General features: G+C 46.3%; 4 protein-coding genes; 2 read left to right on the forward strand and 2 right to left on the reverse strand.

Moving 5' to 3' along the window:
• The first annotated feature begins 2,682 nt into the window (after positions 1 to 2,682).
• GSTUM_00003402001 (60S ribosomal protein L16) lies at positions 2,683 to 4,198 on the forward strand. XM_002836930.2 has 5 exons: positions 2,683 to 2,804; positions 2,929 to 3,064; positions 3,163 to 3,472; positions 3,548 to 3,872; positions 3,927 to 4,198. The coding sequence occupies exons 1-4, from the start codon at positions 2,784 to 2,786 to the stop codon at positions 3,675 to 3,677; spliced, it is 597 nt and encodes a 198-aa protein (XP_002836976.1). The 5' UTR covers positions 2,683 to 2,783; the 3' UTR covers positions 3,678 to 3,872; positions 3,927 to 4,198.
• Positions 4,199 to 4,666: 468 nt separating this feature from the next.
• On the reverse strand, positions 4,667 to 5,156 carry GSTUM_00003403001 (uncharacterized protein; the record flags this gene model as incomplete). The annotated part of the gene is made up of 3 exons (XM_002836931.1): positions 4,667 to 4,702; positions 4,788 to 4,882; positions 4,952 to 5,156. The coding sequence occupies 3 exons, from the start codon at positions 5,154 to 5,156 to the stop codon at positions 4,667 to 4,669; spliced, it is 336 nt and encodes a 111-aa protein (XP_002836977.1).
• A 426-nt stretch (positions 5,157 to 5,582) lies between these two features.
• GSTUM_00003404001 (uncharacterized protein) lies at positions 5,583 to 7,156 on the forward strand. XM_002836932.2 has 4 exons: positions 5,583 to 6,073; positions 6,182 to 6,350; positions 6,418 to 6,583; positions 6,653 to 7,156. Exons 1-4 carry the CDS (start codon positions 6,041 to 6,043, stop codon positions 6,816 to 6,818), a joined length of 534 nt encoding a protein of 177 aa, XP_002836978.1. The 5' UTR covers positions 5,583 to 6,040; the 3' UTR covers positions 6,819 to 7,156.
• Positions 7,157 to 7,760: 604 nt separating this feature from the next.
• Positions 7,761 to 8,440, reverse strand: GSTUM_00003405001 (uncharacterized protein). XM_052355730.1 has 1 exon: positions 7,761 to 8,440. Exon 1 carries the CDS (start codon positions 8,253 to 8,255, stop codon positions 8,052 to 8,054), a length of 204 nt encoding a protein of 67 aa, XP_052211702.1. The 5' UTR covers positions 8,256 to 8,440; the 3' UTR covers positions 7,761 to 8,051.
• Between the last annotated feature and the right edge of the window lie 13,918 nt (positions 8,441 to 22,358).

Raw genomic sequence — 22,358 nt, forward strand, 5'->3', positions numbered from 1 at the left:
CTACCATACCGGTACCGTGCGCTATCCATTTCAATAATCCCAATGGAACGCCTTTTTTTCTCTTCTTCTTTCTTTCCTGCCAAAGCCGGATCTGGAATGTCAGCAAATCAACCGGCCAACCAAACAATTGAACGAACGCATACCAAGCAGAGCGCGGTAGGTGGGGATGGAAGGAGAGGGAGGAAAAAAAAAAAAAAAAAAAAAACACCCGCTTGCGGAGATAAGCTCTTTGGCCGGCCGAAGCACTCGTACGGTTCTCTACCGCCACCTTTAGACTAGAGTGGGTGAAAAGCCTACGAGTAGTCTAAACGCCGAAAGCGACGTACTGGACTGTACTCGAGTACCGGTCACATCACGTCACGCTTCATTTCCTATAGTACAAGTAACTTTACCCTCCTCACGGCACAATACCGGTAGGAAATGGACGGTGCACAGTATATCCGCACCGGACCGATGCGTTTTCACACTTTGTCGTACGAGTGCTGCCGTCATGATACTATTGTTTCGATATCATCGTACAGTGGGGGTCTAGAGTTATGATATCCGCACTGTGGCATTTGCATTGAACGATATTACTTGTATGAGACGGGGGGGGGGAGAGAGAGAAAAGTTTAAACATAGCTTGCGGTGAAGCTCCAGCAGATTGCCAAAGCCGGTGCTACAAGATATCGAGCTGTACCGGTATCGTAGTCTAGTCTAGTCTACTGCGGTCGAAGGGTGACCTTTCCCTATCATCGGTAAATCGCAAGCATCAGATATACTATACAAAAGTGGTACCGGTGGGCTACAGTACGGTATCATGCAGTACTGTACAGTACTGTACAAAGCGGGTTGATTTCTATCCAAATTGGTGGCACCGTTCACCACAGCTACCGTAGCTCCACGAGTGCCGCGAGCATAAACGGCCTCCCACCGGTCAACAAGAACCTGTGAATGGTTCTGTTTGACAGATGTACTCGTACTGTACTGAATTGTACGGACGTTTGGCACCTACCCGAGTACTGTACATCCAGCGAGATTTATTCTTTACTAATAATGGTTGCCTCGGCAGGAGGGGAAAAATACTCGTACCAGAGAGAACCTCCGGGGTCAAGTTTCTCCGGTGCATCCACCACACCACGCCACTCACTACTGCTGAAAATTTTAGTCATGCATCGTACCTTACCATTATTAATTTTTGTCCCCGGTTTTGTATGGTGAGAACTTAATTCATCAGACTGCACCTCACTTTTTCATCGGATCCCAGCGAATTACAGACAATTTTAACCGATAATCATTTTTCCCATAGTCTTTGTCATTCCAACCCCCCTTACCTTCCATTGCAATCGGCACCGGCCATAGTCGATCGGATCTGGAACTTCGACTCGCTAACTGACCCGGGGAGGTTGGGAATTTCCCGCACTCGGGGGGATTTGTTGTTGTTGTGTGCGGTATGATACCGTGCTCAGTTTTGTTTCGTTTCATCCTATCCGGGCGTGATAGCTGGGTTCGGGGTGAATATGATATGATAACGTGTATGTCATGTATCGTGGTCGCGGTGTTTTTCTGGTTGTAAAGTTGCACGGAGGGTTTTCTTCGTTGATGGGTAAGTTGACGTCGCTTGGTTGTGCCTATCATATACTCGAGTATAGTATCATACCATAGTGGGGGGCAAGGGGTAGATGGATTCTTTGGACAATAGCTGTGGTTTCCATGATTAAATGCCATGATTGAACGAGTGGTCAACGGAGTGACTACGCTGTACTGAGAATGATAGTTAATTTGAGGGGGAAGACATGTTGGACTGCTCTCATTGAGAAGGCATAAGCCAAGTATGATTATACATATTAGTATCACACCGATATTTCCCAGGATTAGTGCGCTCCGGCAACCAAATATCCACTACCAATACTCCCCCTTGATCCCGGCCTTGAATCATCGCCAGGCAAATATCCCCAAAGGACATTACGTAGAGCAATGCCGTATCCCTGGCAAAGTGCAAGGGTAGCCTGCTGTGCTTGAGCATGAGTTCACCGTCTAAGGCTGGTGATTCTCTGACGTTAAGGTCGATGCAGACATCTTCTGGTCTTGTTCCTGATTACCACATGGGTATCCCAAACACTCGCGGTGACATCACTATGAAACCCACATGGGACAAGGTGGGGAACAGAGCAGAACTCAAGTACGAGTACTCGAGCAGAGCGGAGCAGACATCGTAGACTATCTTTGGGCTCGAGGACCAAGTTGCTACTATGCCGACCCCTTGGGGATACCATCAGCCCCTCGTGATTCGGACTTCTACGGGTTGAAATTCGCTGTACGAGTACGCTGGAAAATCCTAAGTAAAAATAAACTAGCGAGTGATGTCCCATGCAAAGAACGACCCCGCATATTGGCTTCCGTCTGGCTGTTCACCTTTGTGCTTGTTCACGGGAACAAGGTAAATTTAACATTAAATTGACTGTAGTCTAACCATAAGTTCCATACATGTGAGCGTTGTATCGTAGATCAACCAACCATACTCGTACCCGTAGTCTCGTGCCGGTCGACCGACTGGCGCTTTTTGCTGACTAACTAGATAAGATTAGGTCTAACCCTTCCCCCGAGGACTGCCATCTCACACCGATCGAGGGACAGCCACACACAACTCAACTCGATATCATCAAACACTTGAACCTCGAAATCTTCCCCCCCACCCCCAACGACAAACCAACACCCAACGACACGACGACGACGCAACGACGCCTTCGCCGACCCTTCTCCTCTAATTCTCTCGTTAAGCGCCATCTACAACAGCAGCAAGGATGTCCCAATTCGAGCCTGTGGTGAGTTTGTCTCTCCGTTGGATATTGCTATATCGGGGGGAGATAAAATAATATTATAGCTGGATTGGGCCTTCGTGAAATATCCAAATAGGAATGGGAAGTTAATTGGTGCCGTTTGGTATAGGTCGTTATCGATGGCAAGGGACATCTCCTTGGTCGCCTGGCCTCTGCGGTTGCGAAGCAGCTTTTGAACGGTCAGAAGATTGTGGTCGTTAGATGCGAAGACTTGAATATCTCCGGCGAGTTCTTCAGAAGCAAGCGTGTGTTACCCTTCTATCTGGAAATGAGTCTTCTTTGAGCTCTTGCTACCCCTGATCTTGTGGCGCGAAAAGCTAACGCCTCATTCCGAGCTGTATAGTCAAGTACCATGCCTATCTTCGCAAAGCTACCCGTTACAACAAGACTCGTGGTCCCTTCCATTTCCGTGCCCCATCGCGCATCTTTTACAAGACTGTCCGTGGTATGGTTTCTCACAAGACCGCCCGTGGTCAGGCCGCTCTTGAGCGCCTCAAGGTGTTTGAGGGTATTCCTCCTCCATATGACACTAAGAAGAGGATGGTTGTTCCCCAGGCTTTGAGGGTCTTGAGGTTGAAGCCTGGAAGGAAGTACTGCACTGTCGGAAGGCTGAGCCACGAGGTCGGATGGAAGTACCAGGACGTTGTCGAGAGGTTTGTCACTCACATCTTCAGAGCATACATTTTAACGGTTTTGGGAAAGTGAAACTGATTTGTGCCACTATTCAGGCTTGAGGAGAGGAGGAAGGCCAAATCGACAGCTTTCTATGCCAGGAAGAAGGCCCTCGTGAAGAAGTTGGCTATTGCGGCCGACAAGACTTCCACAAACAAGGAGGAATTGGTGAAACTCGGGTATTAGACTGTGTCGCATAGCAGAAAAATCGGCGCAAAAATAATAATCTCAAGTTAAATTCTCCTTTTCCAACGAACCTTCTTTTTTTAAAAAAACTTGTTTCCGTTTTCCCAATCCGATCGATGTGCGACAATTCCAATTTTCTTCTTCTAGCCCTTTCCTTTCCTCTCGACGGGTATCTCCTGGGTACGCTGGGAGTGTGTTACAAAATAAATGTGGTGCAGGGGCGAAGAGGGGAGAATGGGCCGGAAGAAGGAGGGGGGAAACAGAAAGGTGGGAGTCGGGTTTTTACATTGTTCCGGGAGTGCCATTATGGAATTAAGGGTTTTCGAAAGGGCCAGAGTGGGGATGGGGGTGATTGATATTGATTTCGATTGCTTGCTGGATTACACTTTTTTTCTATTCTCTCTTCGTCTCTAGCCTTTCCATTTCTCTCCTTTTTTTCGTAACTATTATACACTCCGAGGAACCCTTTAAAAAAAAGCCCGACGACTTTTTCTTTTCCTCATATCTCAACCATTTTCCTTCCACCTGTTCTGTTCTGTTCTGTTCTTTTTTTTTTTTTTTTTTTTTTTTTTTCCCTTCCATTTTCCTCTCGGCACCAGGTGGCGTAAGTTGGGGTGGGATTTGTGGGGAGTCGTTTTGTGAATATCATCAACTTCCAAACAAATTAAAGCATCTGGCCTGGCCGATTTAAAATGTTTCTAGAAGTCCTTGCTACTTTGAACGCTACAGTACGAGTAGAGAGGTCTAGTCAGTAGAATTAGCGGTGTTGTGATCTCATTGCTTGGCTTTCGCTCGTGATCTACGAGACTGATACGGAGAGGGGAAATTGCACGAACTTGATTGGATTTTCGCTTCACAGTCTAATTATTCTCCCCGGTTGACGCCATGGAAGTCGTGGACACCAACAATATCTCCCCTTGATCAATCTCCGCAGTATAGATACAGAATAGCATGGTAAAAGTACAGTGATACGACAACCCCCCGAGGACTCAATTCTCCCTCCACTTGTGCGCACAAGAAACACACTGCCCCCGTCAAATTTGTCAATGTCATCCCACCACAAGCCCACGGGGCGAGTAAGCGGGAAAGAGAGAGATAGAGAGAACATACCTTATAAAACGTAGTCATAGGCTCATCCGCACTCCTGATCTGCACCATATAAAAGTAGGCCCTAGTACCCCCGCACTCATCCACAGGACACTGCGCTACACCCGCGCCCTCCATTAGCCACCATCACCCAGGGGTGGGGGTAGAGAAAGGGAAAAAAGGCTTACCATCCGTCTGATCAACGTTATCCCAGGCCCCCTCTCCACCGAGTACATCCTCGACCTCTTTCCGCTTCATCGACTTGCGCTCGTAGTATGCCTGGTCGAGGAGGAATTGGTATGGACATGTGCGGCATTCGAGGCGGTTAGTGCCGGTTTCGGGGGCGCGGGAGACGGTCAGTGAGTTTGAGCATTGGGGGCAGAAGAGGAGCATTTTTTGTTGTTGCTGTTCGTTCCGGTTGGTTGGGGGTGGAAGTTGGGGTAGTATACTAGTAGTACTACGAGCACAGTACAGTAGAGTGCTAGTAGTGGGGTGAATGATGTGCTTGCGTGTGAATGTCGTTCCGGCACTGTGGTCAACTCTGGTACTGGTATAATAAAACAGTTTGAGGCTCTTGGATCTCAATGATGTAAAACTTGGCCCCTGCAGGGTTTGTGTGCAGTACGAGTACTCGAGAACCGTTATGATACCGTATTATGATGATACCGTGGTCCAAGTACCCAGGCAAGTTACTGTAACCTAAATTTGACAGTCCAATACGGTAACTTTCTTGTAGGTATCATGTGACACTTTTGCCTTTCTTTATAATAGCTCCCGTGGAAGGGAGAGAAGATAAAAGAAAAAAAAAAAGAAAAAAAGTTATTTATGCATCAAATAGGTTGGTTGGTTTGGCACAGCAAGGGGAACGTAATGTCCCACTAATAGCCCATCGACCTATAATATTATGCCTGTTCACCTGCATCTACTGGACTTGGGACCCACCACACGAGGGCTCATTGGACCAAACCAAGCCTGGTTGTTTCTCTTTCTGTTTTCTGCTTCATCTCCCGTATCCTTAAAATAAGGGAATAAAAACTTGGAGGGTTGGGTCTTTTCTTTTCCATCCTATTCCTCCTGAGTGAGTGAGAGAGTGCTTCCGATCACCTATTGCACTGAACCGAGTTGAGCACACGACGCTTTTTTCTTTTCAGATTTGTTTCATCTATTGAACGGGTGTCGTGGTAATCGCTGAATACGTGCGCACGGTAGACTACGCTTGCAAACAACAACGACAGCAACAGCAGGAACAAAGAGAAGTAGAAGAATAAGGCTAGATCATGGCTGCGATTTCTCGAGGGGCTGAAGAGGAGGTTTGTTTTTCCATCTCTCGTTTTTTGTTTACTGTTTGCCTCATCTGCTCTGCTCTGTTCGCGGCGTCTCCAGTGGAATGGACCAGGGCTCACTCAACGGTGCTGCAGCAGGGTGCGTCCCTAAAAGAACTCCTGCTCGAATCCGCCCGGCGAAATAATACCGACCTCCTCGAAGAAGTTATTTCAGAGGGCGCTTCCGGTCTCGCTGATCTGTTAAATAATACCCGAGACGGGGTTGGTAATACTGCTGTTCATCTTGCGGCGAAAAATGGCTCTCGTACGCCCCCCCACCACCATCCCCTGCTGGAGGCTAATAGTTTAATTGTGGGTGTGCGGGTGAGTAGTGGAAGTACTGGACTTGCTCCTCGACCAAGAAGGCCTAGAAGTCGACCCACTGGACAGAATGGAGAAGGAAACTCCTCTTCATAAGGCTGTTTTATACGCAAAATCTCGGGAGGAGGGTGGATTGGAGGTGGTGGAGATGCTGATCGATGCTGGGGCTGATCCTAGGTTTTCCTCCCCTCCCCTTCCCCTCCCCCCGGACAGTAGATTGTTTGGCGGGAGCTGATGGGAAGATAGGATACGGAACAAAGCCAAGCAAAGACCTGTAGATATTGTCGACCCAAGAGATACCGAGCTACGCGTTGTGCTGCAGAAAGCGGAGTACCTCATGACGGCTGGGGGTGATATTGTGCCCGAGTCAGATGACGAGGGTGATGGAGGGAGTGCTTCAGATTCGGAGTGAGGCGCTATGGGGAATTGTGGTGTTTGAACGCTTGGGTGTTGGGGGTTAACCTGCAGTGCCCTTTCTCTATCTTGTTGACTGGGTGGAATGGACATGAGCGAGGGGGAAAGAGGGGAGAGGGGGTGAAGTAAATGATATGAATATATGGAATACGAGTTGTTTGGTGTTGTTTTGTTGCTTTGGGCATATACGGGGATGCTTTGAAGGCTTCCCTTGCGGGCTGAGGCCTCCCAGAGGAAAGAAGGGTGAGGGCTGGTCAGTTGGCCATGGGGTATCACCTGGGATCTCGTTCCCTCGGTGGGATGGGGTGGTTTAGAATTGAATTTATTATACCCCGATGATATAGTGTTCTCGTTGTGCGTGGTGGCCACTGATATATTTACGACACCATGAGCTATTTATGATACTCTGCAAAGATAGTCGAGAGGTATTGTAAGTTGCTCTTTACATATCGTCTCTAGAGTTTCCCGCATTGATACAGCAATGCAAATTCGGGGGTTCTACGATCGCTTGGAAGTTCTTGACGGTAGGTGGTACTAGAATACTACCCCGCCCATGGCTAGCTGCAGGCTTATCTATTATATAGGGGGGAGGGTGCTTTTGTTTACTTCTCTCGAGTCGCAAGCAGTTAACCTAAAATACTGTGCGTGCAGCGTTGATGTTGGTCTGATAAGACACTGGGGATGCGTTATTGTTCCTTTGTTTCGTTTGTTCGTGGGTAGCTTAATTGTGTTCGGACTATGTAGTGGAAGACGGTGTACATGAAGGTTCACAGCAGTGCAAGTGGCAGACTGTTTGCGGAATTTGATGTGTTGTGATCTGATTGTCTCCGTTGGTCCAGGTGCGGGTATGACAGGCAAGTTGTGATCTTCAGTTCGGGAGCAGGGTGAGGAGTTATTCTAAAAAGCTCCGAAGTGCAGGGCAAGCGCCGAAGAACCATAGTTTAGCCCACCGTGTCAGGGCAGGGCATCACATAGCGTTCTATAACATTATCATTACACTGATTTATCCTTCATCCCGTCCAACTCCATCCCGTCGAAACACAAATTCATAAGAAAACTCCAAAAAACCACATACATTGTCTAATCTTTATTCCCCACCCTCCCTCATTCTCTCCCTATCCTTCATTCAGCCCAGAAACACAACTCGGCCCCATAAAACCCCATCCTTCTCTGAAAGAAGGACTCCAAAAAACCGCAACGCAAAATCTAACCTCCATCTCTTCCTCAACCCCTAACTCTTCCCATCATCCCCCCTCTTCTTGAGCCTCTCATACACAGCCTGCAAAGTCTCCTTCTCCGCCCGCTTGCTGGCGATCATCTCCCGCAGCTTTGCCTGCTGCAGCTCGATCTCCGCGAGGGCCTTTTGGTGCATCTCTTTAGTGCCTTTTGGCAACTGTGGTTGGTGGTCCTTTTGGACCGGCGGAGCGGCCGTCATGATTGTGGTTGTGGTTGGGTTTGCCTCTCACGGCCGGTTGTGAAGTTTTTTTTTTTGTTACTTGGCGAGGTGGAGGGTGGAGAAGAGTTTTTTGTTTAACTTTTCTCTGCCTGGTTCCGGAGCCGATGCAAGGTTTGATTATTCTGGTTTTCGCGGTGGTGGGAGAGATGGGATTGAAGGGGTGGATGAGATGGATAGGGTGGTGGGGTGGTTACCTTGGTTTTGTGGGGTGGCGATTTGTCAGCCGGGGTTTCATGTAAACTACCGTAAAACTTGCCAAACTCGCTATGCAGCCACGGACGATATTTATGCAAAGAGGTGCATGAGAGAAAAGGACAATAAAACCTGATGACAACGGTATCCCCTCGGCCGCTGAGACATTCAGTCCAGTTTGAAATGTAGAAAACTAACTATGTGGGGAAATGATTGACATCATGTGATATCAGATTGGCATTTATTTTGCCATTACATACTTAGATACTAATACCATATATTATACCATGAAATACAGGAAAACATTCACGACATAAGGCAATATTGCATTCTCTGCAAGCATAGTTAATGGACCTAACCTTAGCACCTGGTAATCTGCTTTCAAACCGTTTCCACCTGCAAAAAATACAAGATGAAAATGTAGGCCATTGTTCTGAAGTATGCGTAACTGGTGGAGGAAATAAAATCGGAAAAGGTTTAGAGTTTGAGGTTGAAGGGCTAAACCGGCTGGTGGGACGGTGAATATATTTTGTTGAACTAAGGGGAGCAGGGAGATCAATGATGGAAGTAGAAAGAGAAGAAGAAAGAGAGATGGCTTGGGAGCGTTCAAGAGACGAAATACTGTCATTTGATGAGGTCGGGATGGTGAAAAATGGAATTGGAGAGGGTTCGAGAGGATCAGTTGGTAATCTGAATGAGTCCGAAGGAGAGGAAATAGGGGGAAGTGTTCTTGCAGGAATGAGTGGGTCCAAAGAAGAGATAGAATTGGCCAGGGAAGAGTAGAAAAGGCTAGGTGAAATCGATGAGAATGTAGAAACCGGAGGAATGAGACTATTGGGAGTAGTATAAGGAATATTGGCTCGAGAGGAGGAAGAAAGAGCGGAGGAAGGAGATATCCTAGAGCTTGATGAGGCCTGTGGCAAGAAGCTTTCAGATATTGAAATGCCGTGACTAGCAATATCTAAAATGCTTTAACTTTCAAACTAAAAACTTTCATAATAAAGTGAAGACGCAATATAAAGCTTACCTAGTTTAGATAGAGAAACAGTTGATTGTTCTTGTAGTCCAGTTTAGATTAACCTTTCAGCCACTTCAGAGCAGAAAAGGTAGTGTTGACTGCGAGTAATACGATAAGGGTGAATTGTTTTTTGTATTCGATAGCAATTGACCAGTGATGTATCCAGAAGCCAGTAAAAGAATGGATACCAGTTGCGGCAACTTCGCTGTTGGGTAGAATAGTAAGAGCATAGCTGGTCGGCAATGTCAACTCCCCCCATATGGTAGTTATAGTCGTCAATAAACTGATGAATAGGAAGGGTCTTTCGTAACTTATCTCCAAAGATTCCCCGAACTGTATGGGCATTGGTACTGGTTCTTTTGGGCCGGCGGTGTAATCTTTCTACTGTTGAAGTAATATCATGATAACTGGTCATAAAGAAGACCGTGCTATTATCCTGCCAAACCAAGCAGTATACATTTCCCACGATATCTCCACTAACATGACACCAGGGAAGGATCTTTCTTGCTTCCTCCTTTTCAATCTTCAAAGAACTAGGAAATCCTGCAGCATCAACTCTAATAGTTCCTGCTGCTCCTATTTCTAAATTCCTTAGCCGCTCAAAAAGTGGTACACTTGTAAAATAGTTATCTAGTATTAGCTGCCACTGGTAATTGCCTGAAAGCAGCTTAGCTAGCTGCAGCACGCCCGATGAGGTTGGTGTAAGATTTGCTGAAGGAGAATCTAATCCAGCGATACCCTGACTTGCTGAATACCAAAGAAAGCTATAGGTATACCCATGGTCACAAAGCGCAAAAATCTTGTATCTTTCCTTAATTAGCTTATTTCTTATCTTTAAAGTGTGGTGACTTCTTTCATAAAACCTTACTACCATCTCATCAACTGCTACCTTGGTTGCTGGAAGGTAGTATCTCCTAAAACGTTCTTGAAGTAGTGTGGCTAATGGATCGAGTTTTTTATACCAGTGTTTTATATCAAGCTCAATCTGGGGATCAGATACATGGAAGTACCTTTTGAGCTGTTCGAAACGGTTCAACGACATACAGTTTCGTGGAACTCGGTATTGATATTTTCTGGCTAAGTGGCGATACTTTTGAACTGGCTTCCAAGAGACCTTTCTCCAGCTATTTCTTCCAGTTTTGGACCAATACAAGGGAAGAGCTGACTCCTTGTATAGTCCCATTTTTATTATAATCTCTATCCATACCTTCAGCCCATGAGAGGTGGTCTCTTTCCATGGTCTCATTCTGTTTCCGGCTCCAAGTCGCTCATGACAGTGTCCAAGTCAGTCAGGCACTTTACTAGGTTTTGCCTCCTGTTTCATTTTTGCATACAAATTGGTATGCAGTGTGAGCTGCTCAAATACTTGATCGTCCCAAAATAGAGAAAATAATGTGATCGGACTTAGACTATTTAACACATGTGCTGGTAATAAAGCCTATTTTATATGCATGTCACAACTGAAATACCTATCGAGAAGAAGTTGCAGAAATTGGTTTGGTAGCTTATCTGTGCTTGGTGCTCAGGGAACGGTACTTAGAATGGTTCAAACTTAGGTAGCCCGGACAGCATAGCAACAGGTATCTGGGATTTTGTTTTCTGTTTCTCCACACTGGTAGGTGGTATCTGGCAAGGGAGATTTAGTGCTGAGGATCCTTGAGGAACCAGGGAAGATGGGGTAATACTGGGCAACACCGTACATGAAATAAAGGACCTAATGATCGTTCTTCAGTGCTTCTACTATTTCCAATAACTCCGGATGATCTACTCGGGAGCATAGGTGTTATATTTGGGATCGCAGCCATTTCACTCTGGTTTTCATGGCTCTCGGAGGCGTCCTTTTCATCGGTGGGACTCTGAAGCTTTCCAGATCGGATTTTCTTTCTTTGGTGAGGACCAGAATTCGTACCCCCAGTTTCTTGGATTCTTCTTTTTGGTGGCATTTTATTGGAAATTGGAAAATAGTCTGATATTGAGATACAGGATTGGTACTCCCTCAAGAGTGAGAAAGCAACAGTTGAGATGAGGTTTACTGATCTGCGATAAAATTCCTTAATACGGTTAGTTTTCTACATTTCAAACTGGACTGAATGTCTTAGTGGCCGAGGGGATACTTGTATTCTTGTAGGAGTACTGGTATTGTAATAGTAGTTTTAAAACTAATATCAACATAATAATATTATTGTACTATTATTTAAAGCATTTATAGTAGATATGAATAAAATACAATGAGGACTAGGGGGCAAAGCCACTATTGGAGAGAAGTGTATCAAAGGTTTAACAAATTCACTAGCAGTGACCAATTTGATCCTACTTCCATGCATGCAAAAAAGCTAGAAGTACTCAAGTTTTTTCTTTTTTCTTTTTTTGTTTTAAATCTAATATACTATATTGTAAGTAAAGTTTGAACTCTTGAAATGCTTGAGTACAAGTACCAGTATTATGATGACCTTTTCAGGAGAAAGTTGTGGCTTAATTTCAAATTCCTCAAACTACTATCAGTGGGTAGATCCAAAAGGGTAACAAGATTTTGTAAATAGGAAAAGATAGATGATATGTTAAAATAGTGGTTTTATGTTACTAGCAGGAGATGGAAAGAATACTGTATGAGAGATATTTAGAAAAATGCGAAATTGTAAGAGTGGTATGGTGGGCAGTTTAGGTAGACATTATTTAAAATATTTGAGATGATATATGGACTAAACAGTACACATGCAGGAGACTGGTTTCAATTTTCAACTGAGTTGTTTTACAACTTCCAACAATAATATAGGATTAGTTTAGGGTTTACTACCTATAAAGTACAAAAAGTACCTGAAGCGGACAATTTGTTTATTTCAAATTGGATTTAGTTTAATCAATAAAACTCTAAACTAGTATTTACTTCTTTTCTTGGTGTAATCTTGTTCTCTGGTACTTACAGAAAATTTCAGCTCAGTGATATTTGTAATTTTAAGAAAACCTCTTTGCTCTTTGAATATTTCTATAGTTATACCTATAATGTTATGAGTATTAAGACTAATTATATTAAAGAAATCTGGTCTGAGTGGGATAAAAGACAAGTTATATTGATTCTTTGTATATTTGCAGATAGAATTAATGTAATAGTACCAATTATTATTTTTGATAGTATAAGACAGTAATTTAAACTAGAGAAAACCAAATATAGTCCTTGTATTACAGTTTATTTTAATCCTACAAGTATTAAGCAGTAGCTAACTCTAAAGCGATTGAAAGAGGCTAGTGCCTGCAATTTTTTGATAAGTGGAGAATTATTTAGGAAGACTTAACTAGTTTCTTCTTTTATATTTATTGAAGACTTGTAGGAGTAAAGGTTAAAGTATGAGGATAAATATTCTTGTCAGGAACATATTATATTGTTAACAACTCTTCTCCATTGCTGTTAGGCAGAAGTCAATTCTAGTATGTATCAAGAAGATTTAGGCTGAAATCTTTTATGTAGACAGAGCTTGTCTATAAAGACTCAGCAGTAGAAAATAGAAGATACTTGAATAGCTTTGCTAACTGTAGTCATGATGGCTTTTGATTTTACTAGTTTAGTTTTCTCATGAGTAGTAATGGTACTATTTTACTACAAGTTGTACAGGTAGTACTTTTTTAATATACTATTTTTTAGGTGGACTGATATTGGCTTACTACTAGAATATAATATTATTGGAGGTTGACGTCGGTTTGGTAATTCTCCTGTAGTTTGCTGATATAATATTATAATAACATATTGGAAGCCACTTGTTTAGTACTTCCACACAAAATCCTTCTTGTCCCAATACTTTCCCACTACTATACAAGTGCGGTGGGATAAATTCCAGGCAAATTTGACCTGTTAGTAACCTTTGGGCAGCGATTACTATCCCTAAAAAAAAGTGCTCGAGCTGCAGAATTATGCCTTAAGAGAACCAACTTTAGCGGCTACCTTAAGAGGCACAGTAGCGGGTCGAGTTTACCTAGAATTTAGGCTACGCGCAAGTTAAGTTATGGTGCAACGGGCGTTGGATTTTGCTGTATTTGTTTTTGTTGATGTAAGGTGCATACGCCATAACTTAATTTGCTCACAAATATGGGGCGGATAATTCTGGTGAACCACCTTCGCAACACATACCTACCGGTATGTAAAAGATCTATGATCGAATACCGGCATCACCACGTTGTTCTGGTCCCTCCAGTTTTTGCATTAGTTAAGTCATAATTACTTATGGCCATTGGTGCAAGTTCCCCTCACTCTCCTAATCAATATAAGTGAGGGCTTACGGCTGTTCGAATGTTGATTGTTCTGGATAAGAAATTGGCGTTGTTCTGGATTTTAGAGACATCGCGGCATGTAAGGGGGTTTCGTGGATGTTGTATCATACTTGTACTATTTTTATCAATGTCGGGTATAACAAAACACATTATTATCAATAGACATAAAGGATATGTGATATGTGGGCTTACCGTAGGTTCCTGGTACCGCGGCGCTCGAGTATATACACTCCATCACCCCGTGCAGTGACTTGTTTACTCTCTCTCCCTTTCTCCATCCCTCCCTACCTCATCATTATTCTCCTGCTTCCACTAACCAAATCAAAATGCTCACCTTCCTCCGCAAAAAGTCCTCCCGCCAGGTGGGAGCACTCGTAAAGCCCGAGCCAAAGCCACCCAGCACGTCGGCCAAACCCGTGCACGATCACAAAGAGAATAAGCCAGCTTGGGGTGGTTGTAGTGGTGATGGCTGGGAAGGGAGTAGAGGGTATGGATTATTTTTTTGTTTTCTTTTCAAGAGGAGAAGAAGGTTTTACTGACGTTCTGGTATGGTAGTGATTGCAGTGGGTGTGGTGGGTGAGTGGTCTTCCTCCCACTTGCTATTATCTATTGGTGCTTGTTGCTAGGGTGCTAATAGAGCTTATGTTAGGTGCGGGGCGGGCTAATGGGAGGTTCGGGATAGGAAGGGGAGGTATGGTAGCTGAAGGGTCGGAGTCGATGGTCTATGGGAGTGGAAGTTTTGGAGGAGCTTTTTGTCCGTCTGGTTTCGGGGGTACAAATAGGTTTATTTAGGTGCTGATATTGTGATTGATTTGAAGGGGGGGGGTATTTTTTTTGCGCGTCGTCGTCGTTGTGGTGCTCGATAGCTATGAATTCAATGAGTTATGGACTTGCTAGAGCTTCAGAGATATTAAACGATTTGGCCCGATCTTCGGTTTTGTCTTTCCATACTGTATAAGTAACTTAGCGCAGGTTACTATCATGATATCCTCTATCATACTTCACGTTTCTACGGGTGCCTAATACGTTGCCAGTTATCTCCTATCGTACGAGTAGTTTTCAGCTTATACCACGGCCCAATTAAGTTAGCTATCAGGTTGTTATGGTGTTAAAAGCGATAGGGGAAAGTGTGTAACCCCCCGCCCGCAGGAGTAGTACGAAGTACTGTAGTTCTAAACTCCAAAATAGTCTACAGGTAAGTCAGCTAGCTCCCTTCTACCAATTGAAAAAGTATCGAAGTTGGGGGTTATACACTTTCTCGCCATGGCTTCTGGCACCATATCCATGACCTGCCGGACCACTCGAGAGTTCGGTGCATTTCCATTCTGATACCTTGACTTTCTCGCTGCTCCGGTATTATTTCCTTTTCCATGCTAACTGCATATTTCCGAGTATCAGTCAGTGTCTTGGGCCCCACTGTTCTCCGGGGAGGCTGTATTCTGAGCATTCGGAAGAGTACTAGTATTGTACTGTACTGTACTCGTACAGTACTAATAGAGGGGTTCTGACTTCTCTCAAATACTTGGTCAATCGCAAAGTTGTGAGAATATTGGATAGAACGATGATACGAGATATGAAGAAGTGATCAATTGCTTGAGAAACTTGAATGCTTAACACTTTCAAAGGGAAGAGCTGAAGACCCTGACTATCTACTGTTTTGGAGCAAGACAAATAGCTCAAGCGAACAATAACAATAATAGAGAAAAGAGATGTGTGAGAAAGGGAAGGAGGTATCTTCAATATTCCAGGATGTCTAGATGCGCCATAAGGTTTAATGCAAGGAGAAAGTATCAGTAGTAGGAGTAACACTGCAGTAGTGCGGCTCCTCCACTGTTGATTTGGGGGTTTGCTACCGGTGTGGCAGTGTACTCACTTGTGCTTATAGCCAAGACGAAAACGCGGCCCGAATGGTAGCATAGATTCACCCGTCGATTTCTGACCTGGACAAGGCCTGGGCTCGATATCGGTGCTGTGTGCTTCCGCTGAAGTTATCACACAAGGCAGAAGATTAACAGACTACCGTACTGAACGATGGGCCAACCTCCCGGGGCTCTGCAGCCTCCATCCCCAAATATCATATCTTGCGTGAATTTTTTTTCTTCTTTTTCTCCCACCTTTCCAGCCTATTCCATTCAAGCCTCAACGTTGAGAAACTGGTACGTTGTGGGCTGGTTATATGTGTCATGAAAGCCCATCCCAGAGCCTCAGCCTTCCCAACAGATCGCACTCGAGTATGATACCGGTGGTAGTCTGAGGGTGTATAAGGTAGCCGAGCCCTGTGGGAGTCACGGATTGTTGGGTTCGGATAGCCTTGTCAATCCATTGATTGCGACTGATGCTTGGGAAAGAGGGTACCCAGTAGAAAGTTGGTGAACAGTTAATCTACTGTAGGCTCACTTTCAAAATATTACCCGCATTGCATGATATCATACGAAAACATCTCATGGGTACTTGTGCACCTGGGATTGGATGGGTTGAGAGGTTGTGCTTTTTATTACTAGTTCGCACTGAACCCTGAACCTATGACACCTCTGGACGGCTTAGCGGTGTAGTATGTGCTGGTACAGTACCGTAGTACTCGAGTACCGGTACTAGGGGTACAAGGGTCTACCATGAATTCATGGTACAGTCGTGTCCGGAAAGTTTTCGTACCCCTGAGGTGCAACCCCGCAACACCTTATCACCACAACAACCCTCCTCACCATGGCCCCTCCACATAACCTAAGAGCAAGAGAAGACCTGAATAAGGAAATTTATACTCTGTATAAACATACAGATATGGGATATGACAAAATTTCTAAGTCTTTAGGTGTATCCAAGTCAACTGTTCAGTCTGTGGTCAAAAGAGCTAAATCTAGGGGTGGAAATACTCACCATGCAAAACGAGGTGGAAGACCAACCAAGATTACCAACATAAAAAGAAAGATAGTGGAGTCAGTTATCAATGCCAAGCCTTATTTAGCATTATGCGACATTACCAAAAAAGTGAATATTGGTCTTGGTAAAACCACTATTGATAAGATCATATCAGAAGCTGGTTTTAAGCTTCTGATACCTAGGAAAAAGCCTTTTTGGAGAAAAGGACAAAAGGAGAAAAGAAGGGAGTTTGCTAGGAGAAGGAGGAACTGGAAAGGGGCATGGAATTGGGTTGTTTTTGTGGATGAAGCTACCATTATTTATGATCCAAATCCAACAGGCAGAAAGGTCAGAGTTAGACCTGGTGAAGAGCTGAAAGAAAAAAACTTAAAGCCTAGCTTTAAGTCTGGAAGGACTAGCATTGGAGTATATGCTACAATGATGAAGGGAGGAAAGACTGAGTTAATTCTTGTGAGAAAGAGAAGGGAGGAGGAAAGGACCAGTAAAAGAGACAGACTTGGCCTAAACTCTTACCAATATGCAACTGAGATCCACCAGCCTTACCTTATTCCTTTTATAGAGGGTCTGGATAGACCTTTTGATAATATCTACCTTGCTGCAGACAATGCTTCCTGGCATAGTGGTGAGGAAAATCAAAAATTGGAAGCAGACTGTGGTTACAAAAAACTCCCTTGGCCACCCAACTCACCAGATCTCAATCCTATTGAGAACACATAGGCACTACTCAAAAGAGCCCTTACCAAGCGATTCTCTAGACTAGAAAGAAGGTGTCACGAACGTGACTTAGCGAGGAAAGGGTTTTTCATGTGACACATGATTATGAGTCACAGGTATGTTATTGTTTCACGCATATGACCTATTCGGGTTATATGATTAGTTATGTGTGGGATTTGTGATGCTTTCGCACATGGCTCAAGTATGAGTCATGGGATATGCGCCTGACGAATGTGCCTTATGGGCAAGCCTTGCGCATATGATTTATGTTTCGCACATGACCTCATTATGATGTCATGGGTTTCGTGCATATGACTCAGTCGAGTCATATGACTTGTTTATTGCGTTATGATTGGTTTATGAGTTTCGCACATGACCTCGCTATGAGGTCATGGGTTTTGAGCATGTGATCACTTTGGTCATATGATTAGTTTGTTATGATTTAGTTTCGCACATGTGATCACTTTAGGTCACATGACTAAAAGCGGGAAGAACACTATATAAGGAGGCCAATGCGGCCGAGGAAGATAGGTTCTTCACGCTTTGTTCTAAGTACTTTTCCTACTTCTTGCACTCCGTGTCGGAAGTGAGCATAACCAATACTTTACCTTATTACGCTCGCGATAAATACTTCATCTACTGTACTTGTTTGTGTTTTTCGTTTCGGGCGGTCGGTTAGAAGTTGTTGTTCTCGCTTAGAAGATACTTCAGTGTGAGATATCCGTGGCCTGGTCCTGGTAATCACTGAGTATAGTTTGGGCGAGGATGGCGTCTTCGACAGCCTCCTCCTCCACGGATTCTCCCCCCCCTTCGAGGATGTCGTCCCCCGTCCGGTTCGACTCCAACCCCTCCTCCTCGCTTGAGACAGCCCGTGCGGCCCTGTCTCTTGCGCCTGCTACTGAGGCTGACTGTGGCCTCGTCCCTACAACTACACGGTCTTATGTTGCACCCAGGGGAAACTTTAAGTTTTTACAGTTCCACCACTGCCACGGGTGTCAAAACGCGGTTAACCCGCAGTTTGACGATTTGGTTCGGCAAACGGTCGCTGACGCGACCGTTGCCACGATGAAAGAGGTGGAGGTTTTAGTAAAAGGTTTCCTGATCGGGAGAGGCTGCTCAGCCACGTGTGGCTTAAACAAGAACACTACCACGGGACTTTTCGTTCGGTACAATTCGGACCATGGCTCGGAATACTCTCCAGCCCCCGTACCTTCTCCTCCAAAAGATTCTCAGGCTGTAGTCCCTGCATTCTCCATCCCCCCCACCAAGGACGACTCGGCTGCTACCACGGTTGAGGCCAGCTCTTGGTCCGTTACTCCTCCCCTCGCTAGGGCTGTTCAAAGCAAGATGCCCAGTTTTTTCCGCCAGGCCCACAATACCGGGACCGGCTCCTTGACTCCCTCCTTTCTGGCAGGAATGTCTTCAGGTGAAAGGGCTCTTTACGAAACACCGAAGTTCAAACTGGATGACCCTAATGACGAGGATTACAACCCTCCTGCCTCTGGAACGCGCCGCCGGACACGGTCGGCATCTCCCATTAAGCGATCTGCTGCTCCTCTCCATGGTCCCCAATTTTTAAGGGCTATCAATGTTGATGAGGGACGGAAAAAACAGATTGTCCCCGCTCTTCCCGGCCTACCCCTGGGTGTTCACCATGGGCGGCTGGCCATCCCCCCACCTGTGATGCTCCCATCAACAATTGAAGCCACACCCCCTTCGCCATCCCCTCTAATGACTGAGGATGTCCTACCCACCTCTGAAGTACTGGCCAGGGACACCCCTATGGAACTGGATGAAGGACGCAACTCGGAAGCGACCGGTTTGGGCGACAGCGTACACGCCCCTTCACCAGCCATGGGGTCATCACCTCCGCCTGTTACTGGACGTTGGATGTCACCTCCAGGAAGCCAACTGGAGGGCCCCTTGGAAAACCCTAGTAATAATTCAACCCCATTGGAAGTCCAGCTCCCAGAAACCCAATTTGAGGACACTGACATGGTAGTGGCCCAGGCAGACTCGATCATGGCAGGTGTCTGTGAGATGCTAGATGCTGGTAGGACCCCCTCTCCTGGACCCCGCTCAGGTAGTATAATCGGATCCATGTTGGAAGGTCTGGAGGACATCCGGTCTGGTAATACTCAACCCCTCCTCTCCTCGGAGTCGGGGTCGATTGAGGACGACACAATACAGAATGTACGGACTTGGATGAACAGTGGCCCCACCTTTGACGACGATGGTCCAAGGAACGGGATAAACTATTGGAGTAGAGTTCATGTTTTGGAACGAGCAGTAAAAGCACTGACCGATATTGTGGACAGGCAAGGAGAGAAAATTGAAGCCCTTCTAGTAAAGTCGTCCCCCCGCCACCGCACACCCCCTGCTATACCTCGCAGCACCTCCGTTGTTTCTTCGGAGCCGACTTCACCATCTCCTACCCCTGAGAGAAAGGAAGCCTATACGGAGGCTCCTGCAGCCAAAGCCTCTTTCACAGAGGTAGTAAAACGAATGGCATACGTGCCCAAACCCCCCACGGGCCCGCAGAAACGGGTTCATCCTGCCAGGCCCACATCAGCGGCCTCATCCTACCAGTCCAACAGCAGCGGCAGCTCCTCCAGTGAAGGAGGGGTAGTCTTGCGAGTAGCCCGGGGAGAAAAAGGCAAGGCTGTTTACTGGGAAGAGGAAGAGGAAGAGGAAGAGGATAAGAAGAAAGAACGAAGGAAGCGGGGCAGGCGCCTGAGTGGTGCTGCTAGAAGGAGAAGAAAGGCTGCCAGAGAATCTGGTGATGAAAGGGAGGCGGCGGCCCTGCCCAAGACCCAGGGAAAGGCTGATAAACAGGAATCAGGCCCCAAAACTATGACACCTGTTGCCACAACGGCTCAATCTGGGCCGGCAGCACTGGCTGGTGTCAAGATAGGTACGGCTCAGGCACGACTGGAATACAGACGGGTACCAATGGGACCCCCGGACCCACTGAATGCGGTACCACCACCACCGAGCTCATCGCCAACCCCGAATGCTAGGGGAAGGCACATCACCATGCGATTCGCCACCTGAAAGAAGGTTGCCCTACCAGAGGGCGTCGACATCGAGACAATCCGAAATCGGATCAATGTGACCTTTTCCAATCAGGGAAAGATTCGGGGGAATGCTCCTTATATTCGCGCAGGGCATGTCCGGCCGGAAATTGGATGTATCTTCCTGACCTTGGCAGCACACTCCGTAACAGAGCTAGGCAGCAGGTTGGACAAGGCCAGGCTCGATCTGCTTAGGGAATTGTCACTCCCGGAGTTTGAATTCCAGAGGAATCTGGAAAAGGTGAAGATTTTTGTTTCTGGTGTTCCGCTTGCTGACACAGGACGAGGGTCGATTTGGAGGGTGGAAGGATGGACTGGAAGCGCGGCCTTCGATGGCCTTCGCACTGACTTGGAGCAATCCAATACTGGTGTAGTCACTGTGTCCCGGCCCAACATTATGGGATCCATACACGCCATGAGACAGGCCAATGCCACAAGTTGCGGCATCCGCTTTGTGGTGGAGAATAATGAGGCCATCAAGGAAAGACTGGCAGAAGGGAAGATTTGGTTGCGGGGAGGAGCCCGCAATGTCAGAGTTTTTGAAGAGCATCGCCCCCTTAAGGTATGTGGTAGGTGCCTGGAAACTGGACACTTTGAAGCGACATGTGGCCGCCCCCCTCGATGCCGGTTTTGCTTCGGAGAACACTTCTCTCGAGAATACATGTGCAGTAAGCTGGCCTGTCCCGGAGGGGTGGGCCAGGCCTGTGGACATACCAGGAGACAGTGCTGGCTGTGCGACCGGATGGACCACCTCACAGGATATGAGCGATGCCCAGGTATCAAATCGTCATCCTCGACTCCCCCCTACTCGCCTGTTGGACAAGGAACAACTACGCCCGCGGGACCAGCCAGGGAAGCTGTCAAAAAACCAGAACAGCAGGGCAGTAGGACAGAAGGAAATGGAAAAAGGAAAAGCCGCAGCCGCGGAAGGTCCCCGACACCCAGGCTGGTCGAAATCAGCAGTGATGAGGAGGAAGAAACGCCCCGCCGTAAGTCAGAAAAGGCTAAAGGTAAGGAACCGGAACGGCCTTCCCCCTCCCTAGTACGTGGAATTCTAAAAACTAGGGCTAGTACCGCGACCAAACCGAGCGATGAGGAAACGAGTTGGGTTGCCCGAGATCCGGATACCGGCTCCGCCTATGCCTCTGGCCCTTATGGCCCGAGTGGATCAGTTGAGGCCCCCTTTTAATGCTTATTACGACATTGGCATTAAACGTGGGGAGGAGTAGTCGGAATCGGGCGCTGGCGTTTGATTTGTTTTCTTTTGTTGATTTGTTTTTTATTATTGAACCTCCTGTTGATCGAGAGGGATAACATGTACCAGTGGATGTTGATGGATGGGATTTGTTTTCCTTTGTTAGAGGATCAGGTGTTGAGGTATTTGTACGGTCCCACGTTTGTGGGCTGTTTGGAGTGGTGAGGCATGGGGAAGGCAGTGCTCAGATTGGGTATTGGGAGAAAGGGGCAAAGAAGGTACTCGCTGGAGTTTACTTCCGACCGGGCTATACTAAAGACCAGTTTTTACGATGGTTGGATGAGGTTGGGGAACCTGACATCGCGTTTGGGGACTTCAATGCAAGACATCAAGACTGGGACCCCAACACGAAACATAACAATACGGGCGGACGGTGGCTGAAACAGTGGTTCACGGCCCCGACATGCGATATGAATATGGTACCTCCGACAGTACCAACCTTCCGAGATATTTCCAGAATCGACCGTTGCCTGCACCGGGCACCATATGTCCGACATCGATACATGGACAGCGCTGGCTGTGAGCATAGTGCTCAAGCCCTTAAGCTGAAAGTGGACCTTCCTGACAACATTATGCGTTGAAGGCCGGCTTGGAAAAAAGCAGTTTGGGAAAAGGTTGGAAAGCAGCTGGATGCCCTTAAAGAGGTGGAAGATGAGAGGTTGTGGGAAGGGGTGAGGCGTGTGGTGGACGCA

This window comes from Tuber melanosporum (genome assembly GCF_000151645.1).
Source record: "Tuber melanosporum whole genome shotgun sequence assembly, scaffold_167, strain Mel28".
Lineage (NCBI taxonomy): Eukaryota > Fungi > Ascomycota > Pezizomycetes > Pezizales > Tuberaceae > Tuber > Tuber melanosporum.

Bases quoted from the DNA above. Each gene is read 5' to 3' on its own strand.
- GSTUM_00003402001 (XM_002836930.2), top strand. From the start codon at position 2,784: ATGTCCCAATTCGAGCCTGTG. The intron at 3,065-3,162 runs GTGTGTTACCCT...CGAGCTGTATAG, and splicing joins CGAGTTCTTCAGAAGCAAGC to TCAAGTACCATGCCTATCTT. The intron at 3,473-3,547 runs GTTTGTCACTCA...GCCACTATTCAG, and splicing joins TACCAGGACGTTGTCGAGAG to GCTTGAGGAGAGGAGGAAGG.
- GSTUM_00003405001 (XM_052355730.1), bottom strand. From the start codon at position 8,255: ATGACGGCCGCTCCGCCGGTCCAAAAGGACCACCAACCACAGTTGCCA.
- GSTUM_00003404001 (XM_002836932.2), top strand. From the start codon at position 6,041: ATGGCTGCGATTTCTCGAGGGGCTGAAGAGGAG. The intron at 6,351-6,417 runs GTACGCCCCCCC...GCGGGTGAGTAG, and splicing joins TGCGGCGAAAAATGGCTCTC to TGGAAGTACTGGACTTGCTC. The intron at 6,584-6,652 runs GTTTTCCTCCCC...ATGGGAAGATAG, and splicing joins GATGCTGGGGCTGATCCTAG to GATACGGAACAAAGCCAAGC.